The sequence below is a fragment of the Hevea brasiliensis genome, chromosome 10, assembly GCF_030052815.1.
Source record: "Hevea brasiliensis isolate MT/VB/25A 57/8 chromosome 10, ASM3005281v1, whole genome shotgun sequence".
NCBI lineage: Eukaryota > Viridiplantae > Streptophyta > Magnoliopsida > Malpighiales > Euphorbiaceae > Hevea > Hevea brasiliensis.
Genome location: NC_079502.1, coordinates 95,011,503 through 95,024,829, shown reverse-complemented (window position 1 = coordinate 95,024,829; position 13,327 = coordinate 95,011,503). Strand labels below are relative to the sequence as shown.

At 32.6% G+C, this 13,327-nt stretch overlaps 2 protein-coding genes across 2 annotated transcripts; one reads left to right on the top strand and one right to left on the bottom strand.

Annotated features, from left to right (window-relative positions):
* The first annotated feature begins 4,031 nt into the window (after positions 1–4,031).
* Positions 4,032–5,303, top strand: LOC110652526 (uncharacterized). Its single transcript, XM_021808133.2, has one exon. It carries the CDS (start codon positions 4,408–4,410, stop codon positions 5,254–5,256), a length of 849 nt encoding a protein of 282 aa, XP_021663825.1. The 5' UTR covers positions 4,032–4,407; the 3' UTR covers positions 5,257–5,303.
* Positions 5,304–6,795: 1,492 nt separating this feature from the next.
* LOC110652524 (uncharacterized acetyltransferase At3g50280) lies at positions 6,796–8,380 on the bottom strand. The gene has a single exon (XM_058154477.1). The coding sequence runs from the start codon at positions 8,251–8,253 to the stop codon at positions 6,925–6,927; it is 1,329 nt and encodes a 442-aa protein (XP_058010460.1). The 5' UTR covers positions 8,254–8,380; the 3' UTR covers positions 6,796–6,924.
* Positions 8,381–13,327: the final 4,947 nt, after the last annotated feature.

Genomic DNA, 13,327 nt, shown 5'->3' with positions numbered 1-13,327 from the left:
AATCAATGTATTCTTCTGTTTACTTTTTAGTCCTAGGTCTAGTTTAAATCAAGTTTTTTTTATGGCCAATGCATGCAAAGAAAGAAAAATTACCACTAGGGAATTAAATAGTTCATGGCTTAGAAATTAGAGGAGCTATATAGATATGTTTTTCAAATTATAGGAATTGATGAAATTCAAACTAACTTCTGAATGATTGAAGGGCCTAAAGACTAATTAGTTTCTTAGTAGTTAACATAAATATTTAAATAAAATTAATATACATCCATACTGAAGAATTAAAATTAAAAAAACGTACATTTTTATTTTTAATAATATTAATATGTCTATATGGAATAAAATGTATTAGTCTTATTAATATCATTAATTAATATGTGACTTTTTAGTTTATTAATTAATACTTAATTTAAAAATTTACATAAAATCAATTTATATCCATATTTAATTTTAATGCACCTTATTCTTATTTTTTTAGCTATATTTTATTATTAATTATTAATAATTAACTAATATATATATATAAGAAAAAGAAAATTTATTGGTCTTACTAAATTTATGATCATATTATTATCACAAATCACTTATTGATGTGATTTTTTTATTTCTTAATTCCTAACATAATATCTATAATCTATATAAATAATATAAAATTGAGTTATGAAATTAGATTACAATATAAAATTGAGATACGATAAAAAAAATTGATTAATGACGTGTAAAATGAAAAATAACTAATAAACATAACACTGGAAGTGACCTTTGGACCTTTCTCCCCTTCTCGTCCTCTCGGCGTCTCGGCCCCCTCCACCATGCGCCCAGACACGCGAGCGCGGCGCTACCAATATTAACGCGTAAGGGAACCAAAACTAGAGGAAGGTGTCTTTGGCCATAAGCCTCACGGTTTTGTCCCATAGTGTGCTTTGCTGTGTGTGGATTTGCCTAAGGGACCTTTCTCCCTTTCGGGACTCGCCGGTCTTTCGGGTTTGCCCCACCATCGCCCAAGAGGCGAGCGCGGCGCTACGATACCAATTAAACGGGGAACCACAAACCACAGAGGAATTTGTCGCTTTGGCCATTAGCCCTTTTGATTTATAACTGTGGGCTGGGTGGGTAGTAGTGGTGGTTCTTTGGCATTACTGACCATTTAATACGAAGAAGTCGGCTCTGGAAAAAAACCTTCCTTGCTCTGATACCACTAATGTGACACACCCCACCCCTACAGTATAAGATGCAAGAGTAAGTAACACACGCAGTGTACGGCACGAAAATCAATGATCTTGGCTAAAAATGGAGAAAGCAGTTCTTGAAACGTTAAAAACATGACACTGCCCCTACCATGCATGCAGTAGTGAGGTGACACGGACGACATCGCGGATCTGGCAGATCATTTGCCAAGTAACCAATACCTACACACTAGACGGGATAACTGGTAAGCGGCATTGGGTATTGGGTATCTCGTACTCCACACACACCACCACATATGCATCTGCATGTGCAGTGCAGCATATAACAACAGTGTAAATATATCGAGCACAAGGCCAAAGCTAAAACAGAATGGCATATTTATTGCCATGTGCTTCTCGCTAACTGAACCCTATTGGCATCTTCACTGTTCCATTGACACTGTTGCTGTGGGAATTTTAAAAACCACAGCTGCTGGGATGTGCATTCTGCAGAAATTACCATATCTACAAAGACATGAGCAAGTGACTGCCATTGCTGAACATTCATTCATCATTCTAATTCGCATCATGGTGGTCCGGATTGGGGCCAAGTTTATTGGACCAACACAGCTAAGTTTATGTGGCAAGTGGACTGAATTTTTTTCCCTCCTCATCTGTCCTAGGCAGACTGCAACTTGCCTCCGCTTGGCTTAACGGGTCAAAATTATCTGTCTTAGATTGAAAATTATTTTACAATTTTCCCAGTCCCCGGTCTAGGCTCTAGTTGCGAACTTCACTTCCTCCTGCCACCCATCGCTGGGGCGGGCTCGTTTGACTTGGTTGTATTTTAAGTTTAATTATTTTTCCGGACGTTTTCTATCGGTCCGACCACCGATCCCCAGACGATGGGAATGTACTGAGAGTGGTTACGGGAGGTTCGCCAAGAAATCCGTAGAGTTTCTTCTTCGTATATCAAATCATTTGTATTTTGACACTTGAGGAACACTTTGTCGCCAACCCCATTTCTCCTCACACTGCTTCACGTGTCTAGCTACCTACCTTTGTCTTCGCAATTCAGTCAAAAGACACCGAGTTTAGCTTGCTATTGTTGTATACAAGTGCGATTGGGAGGTATAAAATCTCGATGTAAACCTTGGGTCTCGATCAGATATGATGGAAAGTGGGCAATAACTAATCATTCGATATACACTCGCTAACTTCTCCAGGTGTAGTAGTCCCTAATCGGGTAGAAAGTGTGCCGACTTTGTCAATCATGACCCGATCCCATTTCTGTCGCCTTGACTTTGTCGACATGTCAAGCATTTAGTCACATAGTCACTATGTCTTTCTTCATACTGTGCCACCAATATGAAGCTTGTGATCGTACTTCCAGAGTGCATAACATATACACTAGCCTCTTTCTTTATCTTGCCCTCTTCTTTTCCCATCTCTTTACATACGCCTCTCTTCTTGTAATACTATCCATCCGCTTTTTACCTCTCATAGCTTGCTTTTCCTTTCGGGATTTTTTCGCTCAAAGCATCAAGAATTACATTTGCCTTTCCGTGATGATAGTGCCCGCTTCAAGGGTGAGCTCCCTCCGAGTTGGCGCTCTGTGGGGTCGTGTAAATTCAGCATAAGATAATTGCTGCAAGCTCTAGTTCTCATCATCTTAGCCACCCGAAAAGCATAAGCGATCACGGGACACTTTTCCGACATCACAACGGGTGCCTCGCCACAACATAGCCTTCTTTCTCAAAAAAACTCTCGACACTTGTCATTTCGGTCAAATTTATTGTCAATGAATGCGCTCTTTGGCACATGCATCCCTTCACCTCAATCGATGATATCTCTCGCTCCCCTTCAACCGATCAAACAGATCATCAATTCTAGGCAACGGATATTTGTTCTTTTTTACAACACAACAATGGAGCTCCCATGTGTGACACACATCCGTATGAACCCCTTATCAAGCAGCCTTGCAATCAGTTTTTTCAACCTCTCAATAGTGGGTACCATCTCAATGGTGGGGTCCGAAAAGACCTGATATCCTCAATGGGCAACCCTTGTATACTTTGTTCATCTTGATGTTGTCATTTAGTCCCTCTTCAAATCTCTTGCAAGAACTGTATAAACGGTCATAATTAAAATATGTAATCATAAATAAATATTATGTAAAAATATTATTAAAAAAATAATTTTATTAAATCTTGTATAGCAAAAGACCTATAAATAAATTTAAAATCATTACAAAACTTATAATCAAATTTTAAAAATTATGATTAAAAAATACATGGAGATGGTGAACAAGATTCTCTATAATTTAAGATTGTTTTTAATATTTTTTTAATTTAAATAATATATTATTATTATTATTATTATTATTATTATTATTATTATTATTATTATTTATTTTATTAATAATTTTAAAAGTTTAAAAAAAAAAAAAACGCGCACGTAAGTGTCTAGTTAAAGGAAAAAAGCGAGGATCTGCAGCCAAATAGGTGGATCGTGCTTCGCTTTTGGTCAACCAGACTCTATTCACCTCTTGTATGATTGAATTCTTAATTTAATGATTTACATCATGGACTGCTTCTAGTTTAAATGAAACAGAGGCTGTCAAGATTCTACTTGCTTCTGGACACCAGGCATCGGCGCATTCCGGTGAGAGACTGAGAGGTGTTCATGAGTCTCACTACCAACGTGGCATGCTGAAAATACATAAATAAAGAGCAATTATGTGTAGGTTCTTGTTTGTCTGGGAAGGAAACTGCATTCTGCTAGTAGATATATATATTTTAAAGCCGTTCATAGGCTTCTGCACATGCAAACAAAGCAGGAAACAACTCTATCAGATAGCAATGTTAGATTAGTAGTTAGTTTGATTATCTTAATAGAATCATTATATGCATGCATGGATTCAATTTCAAGCTCAATGTTATATAATTAGATGATGATCTGCGTGTTGGAAACTAGGGGGGCATGGTACTTTGCTTGGCAATATTATAATCATTCATCATGAATTTCTTTAATCATTGCTTAATCACAACACTACAATGATGAGAAATTGTTGGGACTGTTTCAAAACTGGACACATGACAGCCAATGTAGATCAGGAAGATGGGGATTTTCAGTTCTATTTCTCTTCTGTATATAAGAGGCTTGATGCATTGGCTTAAACAACAACCAATACCACCTCTACATTCACATTCTTGAGAGGCTTTTTTTCTGCAGAAGGAAAAAAATGGCCGTCTGTCATCTCCGTTCAATCAGCTTACCATCTGGATCTCATCCTCTAACTACAAGTATTGAGGAGCAGCTGTGCAAGTTAAAGGAATCACAATCCTTATCAATAGGCCAGAAATTGAGTGGCATAAAGAATTTGTTCGATTGCGTTGATGATTTGCTACAAATGCCCCAAGCCCAACAGACTCTCTCCCAGGAAAGGCAAAGCCAGTGTGTAGAAAATGCATTGAATGGATCTCTGGAAATGTTGGATCTGTGTGATTCCACAAGAGAATTTTTCTCACTGATGAAGGAATGTGCACAGGAGCTTGAATTATCTCTTCGCAGAAGAAAGGGCGGAGACTCTGGCTTGACAAGTGAAGTTGATGCATACATGGTATCTAGAAAGAAGATCAATAGTGCCATTCGCAAGTGCCTAAGAAATTTAAGAAGAAAGGAGAGGAATTGCATAACAGCCTTGGACAATAACTCCAACTTGACCAACATGATTAGCACGCTAAGAGGAGTTCAAGAAATTAGTCTTGTGGTATTCGAGTCAATCTTATCTTTCATTTCCCAGCCAAAGGCAAGATCAAAGCCTTCTGGATGGTCTATCATCTCAAAATTACTGCAATCCAAACGTGTATCCTGTGAAGTGGAAATTGAAGTCAATGAAGTAGAGAAGATTGATGCTGAATTGCTTATCCTGAAGTCAAGCAAAGACGTCAGTATTTCACAACTTCAAAAACTTTTGAAAGGATTGGAGGCTTTGGAATCAAGCATTCAAGAAGCAGAAGAGGATCTGGAATGCATCTATAGGCGATTGGTGAAAACTAGAGTATCCCTTCTCAACATTTTGAATCATTAAGGGTGTTGCTTCCTTCAACTGCCCAACACAATTTTGTATCATAGTGTTTTGCTCCAAATTGTAGATATCTATATATATATACAGATAGATAACGAATTTCGATACAAATACACTAAGATTCAGAATATTTCCCTCAAACTGCCTTCCCTCCCCTCTCAATATATATCTTCTCTTTGGAAATTTATTTTATATTTCCCTGCAAAAGATTTCAGGAAGTATTGATAGTGTTGCTTTTAGGAGAATCCATATTCTATTTGATGATATCTTGACAAACACTATTTAATATCCATATTCAGTGGGATTGTGGATGCAATCAAAGGTGAACTTTGTGTCTTTAGCTTTGATTTCTGCTTCTTGGAGTTGGATTCTTGCACAATGAATCCTGGCATACTAATTATGGGGAAATATTGATAAATGAGATTGAGAAAGAACAAATTGGAGAAAAATAGGATCCAATTATGAGCAACAATATCAAAAGTATAGCGGAATTTAAACAAAGCCTTTTTGTTGATCTGTAAAACGTCTGTTAAGCTTGTTCTGCATCCTTATTTCTGGATCTTGGTTTGCTCATTGACGTATTGATTATTATCTTTTTATTTATTATTTGTACATTCATGATGAAATGGCCAACTGAATGAACCTTGATTAATTTAAGCATTTCTTTTGCAATTGGTTGAGCTTTTATAAAATGTTAAGCTTGTTCAGATATGTGCCTCTGTTGCTTCTCTCATTTTGGTTCATACAAAGAATTCTGTTAAGCTTCATCTGCAGCCATGTAGGTGTACCTGGATGATTGTATTATTAATTTTTGATCTCTGATTTACATTATTATAAGGTATGGATCAGCATGATGCACGAATGATTATGTCTAATTTTTATGAGGCCAAGGCTGCCAAGATTCTTCTTCCTCCAAAATCAATTGCTATTCAAAAGCTAAAGAAATTGAGCAATTATTATGAGCTGCAGCTGCTGCATCCTGCCCGTGGTTCTATATAATTAATTGGAGTGATGCAAATGAAGTAGGAAGCAACTTTCAGGAACCTGAAAGAAATTATTAATTCCTCATTTTAATTGTCATAACAGAATGACAAAATGGGCAGATTCAAGATCACTTCTATATTTTTGATATTTTTATCTGCTATATAAAAAGTAGATTTCAATACAAATTTATATATATATAATGGTTTTAATGTATATAAATATCAGTTTTTTTCACCGTTATGACTATGCATAGGAAGTCCTGTGGGATGAATTAGCAATTTTTTTTTTTGGAAACTTTTCCTGTCATTTGCCAAAGATCAGGAATTCCCCAAGGGAATGCTTTGTTTTGTGAAGAGATTGCCTGCCCTGTCCTATACCTTTTGCCTCTGCCTGTGTTAGTCACTAACTCCTTGTTTTCTCATTTTAACATTCCTTATAGAAACTAATGAAAGATCAATATGGTTGTGAAGGTTAGCAGAGTCACAACTCCAAATGCGAAAGTGGACAAATGCCAGAAGATGGACAAACTATGGGAACTTAATTTGGGGTAGAAATTGATTGCAGATGAACTTGAAAGGCCATTCAATTTATAAATAATATCAAAAGATGTCCCTTTTTGGGATTCCAGTGTTATAATTTGAAGCTAGACCTCGAAGTCTACAATTAATCTCTCTATATTGAGGAAAATCAGTCGGATAGAGCCTCCATGAACTCTTCATCCCTCTCCATAGCTTGTAATGTTTCAGGCAGAAGACAAGCCTGAATATCCACACTCCCCTCTTCCACTCCTGGAAAAACAGTCATTTTCCCATCATAATTGTTCCCAGCTCCACCTCGCACTGCAACAGGCCTTCCCCAACCGAAGTTATTACCAAAAACATTGAACCGCGGGGAGCTTGCTACAATCAAGGCATTGCTTGCTGCAGCACTAAGTTTTGACAAAATAGGCCTCTTGACCCAATTCTCCAAGTTCTTTCTCACTTCTCCATCTGTTTGCTGAGCAACCATCTTGTTTATCTGCAAAGCAGCGAAGCCTAGTCCATTCTTTAACAGCTCACCTGCTGTTGTTTTTGCTGCTCCAAATAGAACTACATTTCCAAAGTACTCTTCAGGCAATGGCGGCTGCAATCTTTGCCTCATGTTTACCAGTATCCGGCAATAGATTTCTTGATCAGCATCAAGATTTCTAGTGCGAATTATGGATTGCCAAAGACGACCCAAGATTGCTTGAAGGGATGAGATCTTTGACGTGCCCATCTCAGCATTGGCTTTGGCTTTAAGTGCTGCAATTTTTTCCTTGGAGAAATGGAACACCTTTTCTAGCAGAGGTGGTGAGATAAACCTATTGGAAATTGTTTCATTGTATGAAAAGGGAACCCGAATTGGGTGATCAATCCCATCAAGAAACCAATCATATCCAAGGACTGGAGGAGGCTGCAATGTTTCCCCAGAACTTCTAGATATTTCAGACCAAGTATTAACAAAGTTCCAGAATGATGTCCCATCAGCAACCGCATGGTTATAAGTGCAACCAAGGAAAATGCCATCGACAAGCTCAGTCACTTGCACTGCAAGCAAGGGTTTGGAAATGCCTTCAAAATTGTAAACCCCATTCATTAAGAAAAAAGAATGGACAATACTGGGAACACAAGAAGGCTCAAGGATGTCAGCTACAGTAACACCATCTGCAACAGCATGAACAAACTGGGCACCGGCACAATTGCAATCAATGAAGAAAGAAGTCGTCTTATCTTCATTTTCGACGGTGGCAAGGCGGCCGGCGAAAGGAGCAAAGATGTCAAGTGTGCGGGAGAGACAGATTTTCAGGTGATCAATTACATTATTTTTTCGAAGCTGTGCCACCTGTTGTTCAGGTTTGAGAAAGAGAATGCCCCTGTGAGTATAATCAACCACAAGGAATGGAAGATCAAATGGGGTAGATTCGATCCTACGAGATGAGTAACTAGTATTTGTGGGTTTCACTATTGTGGCGGAGACGTATTCAATTTGCCCCATATCCTAGTGAGGGTTTTCTCCACCCTGCTGAAGGAGAAGCTTAATCATTAGCCTTTGCTTTATAGGTAAAGGAGGGACATGCATTGTATTTCTGCAGGTTTTTCTCATTCGCTTGGCCACCTGCCAACTTTCTAGCTAACAGATTGGGCTTCACTATGGATGGAATATCATGGGATTTGGCCAGTCAGAAATTATTCTCTGTGAAAATTATGTAGTTTTCACTAGTTGCAATTTTGGAATTAGCAATGATTGTTATTTTGCTATCAGCCTGTACCATCCTTCCAGTAATCCAAATAAAAATAAACTGTGAATTTCTCTATGAATGAATGATTTTGTTCCAATTTAACTCAGTTTTATGGTCTGCCTATTCATTTTGCATAAAATTTAATTTCTTTTATAATAACTCTAAAATAAACACTAGCAATAACCTGCCAAAATAAAAATATTTTATTCAATAGCAGTTTTTAATGTTAAATAGACACCTAGTCTTTCACACCACAAGAGAGTAATTAGATAATTATTTTATTAAAATATTGTGTAGGAAATATTTCAGAATATATTTAGTTTGAGGAAGCTCCTGGGATGTTGGATTTTTTTATTAACTAAGATGTAATTTTATTTTCTTTTTAATGAAATTATTTTATCATAAAAAATCATATTTATCAAATTGAACCAGTTGATCAGGTTGATTTACTATTAATTTGATTTGATTTAAATGTTAAACCTAAAATATTAATAAACAAAGATTAACCCTGTCAATCCAATCTAATAATCAGTAAACTAGTCAACTCGATCTCTTTTAAACTGTTTATTTACTCTCTTCAAAAAGAAAAAATTGATAATTTTGAGCTCATAGATTTGAACATGAGACCTAAAATAAGAAAGAGGCAAAATGTTCAATTTAGTTTGTATAATTTTTTGAGCAAATTCAATTTAGCCTACTTTTAATTTTTTATTTAAATTAATTCAAAAGTTTTAACTTAAACTTAATTTTACTCAAAATTAAAATTTATAGACTAAATTTTTTTATTTCTTAATTTAAATAAAAAATTAAAAAAATTTAATCTCTTAATTTTAAAATTAAATTTCTTAATATTATATCAATTAAACTCTAATTTAATCCCTATTAAATTTTAAATTTTTAGCTCTTTATTTTCACCCATTTAAAAATCAGACCAATTTTAAAAGTTTTGAAAAAATTTATTAATTTTGGGTATATACGTAAAACGATAATTGTTAAGGTCCAATTGCACAATATCGAGGTTGGTGGCACCGGTAACTTGTACTACCTAACTTCGCCCCTTAAAAAACGTGTCTAAATATAAATAATTACCTAAATATTTTTTATATATAAATTATTTTATATAAAATAAATAAAATTTAAAGAAAATACAATAATTAAGTAATCATTAATCATATAATTTTATCACTTTTTTATAAGTACTCAATAAATATAATTTCAAGATATTAAAAATTTAATATTATAATTAGAATATTAAAATTAATTTATTGTTAGTTGATATTTAATCCCTGTTATTGATAGTCAAACATTTATTGTAATTCAATATCAATATGAATAAAATATCTATTAATTAATAAGAAATATCATATTTTGATAAAAATTATTATAATTTTATTAAGTATGATATATTTCCCTGAATTAAACTAGTAAATGGTATCTATATTCGATAAAAATAATAAAAAGAAAAACTAACCGTAATTGCTGTATTAATCCCTTAATTATAAAGTTGGAAACTAATTAAGCAAAGGTGACACGTGAAACATGTTGGTTGCTTAGACCACTAGAAAATAAACCAAATATTTTTTCTAACCACTTAAATTTCTAATGGTCCAAATTATCCTAGCAAGAGCACGACAGCTAACGCAGCATCAGAGCTTCAAGCCAAAATTCCTACCTACCATGGGTCGACGTGGGTCATTCTTCTTTAATAACGTTAGAAAAGGTGAAAGAGATATTTGAACTCGAAATCTGTCTTCAATCAGGTTAACCTTTGATCGGCTTTTTATTTTATTTAAAAACGTTATAATATTTTTATATTAGTTAAAAACATGGAAATCATCATCAAATTATTAGATTTAATTGAGTCTAAAATAAAAATCGATGAATTCTCTCTAAATCTTGAGCTCTTTAAAAAAATATTTGGTTCTTCTTAGTGTGGGATTGAATTAGATGTTGTAATTCTTGAGTTTCGCAAGATTTATGTATCTTACCTCATCCTCCATAGTTTCTTTTAGCAGGTTCAGAATAGAATTTTAAAAATGAGTTGAATCAATATATTGAATTGAATGAATCAAGAAAAGAAAAGAAACAAATGAAAAGAGATGAGAAAAGAAGAAGATAAAAATATAGAAAGAAAGAACAGAAACAAGGCGAATAGAGTGTGAGAAAGAATGCAAAAGCAATCCCTGATATTGTGCTGCTCTGATACCAACTAATTAATGTGAATTAATTTTTCAAAAGATTAGATAATAAGAAGTTACAGAGAAATGGGTTCCTATAAAGCAAGAAGAAGGGATGTGATGGGGCATCAGTCTGTACGTGGAGCAATAAGCTACACGGCCGCGCCATGTTTTGAGGCAGCTTAACACCGTCATGATGTGTTGAGTTGTGAGGAAAGGGTCTTAGGAAGAAGCAATCCAGAGAAGAACATGGCCTAGCTATGTTTCGCCCAGATTCACACAGAACGAAGGCCGTGTTCTAAATTAATATAAACTTCTCAACTAGCTAATCATCCAGCCAATTAACTACGCATACTCATAACCTAAAAAATATGACAAACTAGCCACCTTCAATAGATCACAACAGCTTCTCAACCATTTTCCCGCTTTTGCAATTGATTTATTATTCTTCCACAGCTATCTAGCTTGTTAATCCAAACAGCACGTATCAAACAACTTGATTCTGGAGGGGACGATGGCAGATAGAGAAAATACACTCAGAAGTTAATGAGGAAGTAGTTGCACATGCTAAGGGAGTGTTTGGATTATAAGTTTGAGTTAGTTGATGGAGATCTTATACTGAACAACTATTTTAAATCAATTTGCCAAAAGTATTGAACAACTGCTATTTAGTTGATATATCATCTGAATTATTATGGTTTAAAAGTTATGAAATTAGAGTTGTTTTCAATTAACTTTTGTTATTTCAAGACCAAAAGATCACTTTACCCTTCTCTGTATATCTTTATATTACACAGGGACCAGTATATATTACACTATTATTCATAATTTTTTTATATTATTAAATTTTTATTTATATATTTTAATAATAAAATAAATATAATATAATAAATAAAAATATTATATATTTATTTAAATAATAAAATAAATAATATGATATATATACTCTTATTAATTATCTTATAAACTAACAACAACATTTAGATAAAGGTTTATTAAATATTTAACATAAATCAATTATCATCAGTTATCTGTTATTAAATAATAGAAATAACTATACTATTAACTATAATTTATATTTAATGGTAAATCAAATAAACCTTACTTTTTATAAAAAAAAATTATTACCTTAGCTATTATTAAAAAAGTTTGTAAAAAATTATTTTATTGTTTTAAAATTGTTATAACTAAAATTTTTTTAATTTAATTTTAAATTATTTTTTTAATATTTTTTAATTAATATATTTAAATAAATATTTTTTTTACAGCAACTTTAACAAAAGTACCAAACAAGTCATAAGTTCTTTGTGAGGTCCATTGATAACACACGTTTCGCCATGTGGGACGTAAATATTTTGGGATTTTTTGTATCAGAAATTTATTTCATTCATTTTCGAAGGCCACTTAGTATAATAAATACAAGCTTTCAAAGTGAATAAGAATGGTAGTAGATAGAGTACTCATTTTAAATTTTATTAAAATTTATTTTTAATTATTTAAATTTATTTTAAATTTAATAATTATTATTTTATAAATACATGAATTTATTTAATTTTATATATTTTAATTAATAATTTATATAAAAAATAAATTTTATTAATAATTTATATTTTAAAATTTTAATAATTTTATAAAATATTTTAATTTTATTTTATATAAAATAAAAAATATATATTTTTATTTAATTAAATATTTATATAAACGAATTCAATCACATATATTCAATATGTAAAACTTAAATTCAATTTAAATTTATCAAAAATTTTATATTTTAAATTCGATCTCACCTTAAATTTAATTATATAATACTTAAATTTATTTTATTAAAATTTAATTAAATTAAATATTCTTAAAATTTAATCCGTTACTAAATCTAGAAGTGAATAAAAGCCAAACCTTTCTCATCAATCACTCGTGTTATTGCCACCAATTTCATTAGATTTAAACCGGCGGCTATATTTAATTTAAAAGGGTGATTAAAATATTAATGGAATTAAATATGATTGAATTTTTTTTAAGAAATTAAATATAATTGATATATAATTTTACTAAATTTAGGGGCCATCTTAAGAAAATGCCCCTGGCGCTATATAGTCACGTACTGCTTCTACTGTGTGCCTGTGTCCTTATTGGACAGGGGGAAATTTTCTACCGTACATAAATTTAATGCGTTGCCTACGCTGAAATCTGAATCATAATTTAGCCCTAAACTTCATGCATATTTGCATTAATAGCCCTTGTACAATAATTTCTTGCAATTAGGCTTCAAACAGTAAAACTCAGTGATCCTTGCGAGATTTCACATCAAATAAAGGGCGTGTACATGTGAGACATAAGTATTAACATGTTATCACAAAATTTTCATGATTTTATAACGGGTGTGTCGCTTATTTATTCATTATAAACTTTTATCAATATATATAAAATAGGCATTAAATTATTATTTAATTTTTTAAATATTCAGATCACTAATGAGAATATTATAGACTATAAAATTTTTATATACAGTCTTAATTAAATTTATATTAAAGATAAATTATAATTTAATTTTTTATTTATTTTAAAAAATTTACTTAACCTCAAAATAATAAAAGAGAATATTTAATTTATTTTTAAAAGTTACAAGATTTATTTATTTATTTATTTTAAACTT

Excerpts from the sequence above, each read along its gene's own strand:
- LOC110652526 (XM_021808133.2), top strand. The coding sequence starts at position 4,408 with ATGGCCGTCTGTCATCTCCGTTCAATCAGCTTACCATCTGGATCTCAT.
- LOC110652524 (XM_058154477.1), bottom strand. The coding sequence starts at position 8,253 with ATGGGGCAAATTGAATACGTCTCCGCCACAATAGTGAAACCCACAAAT.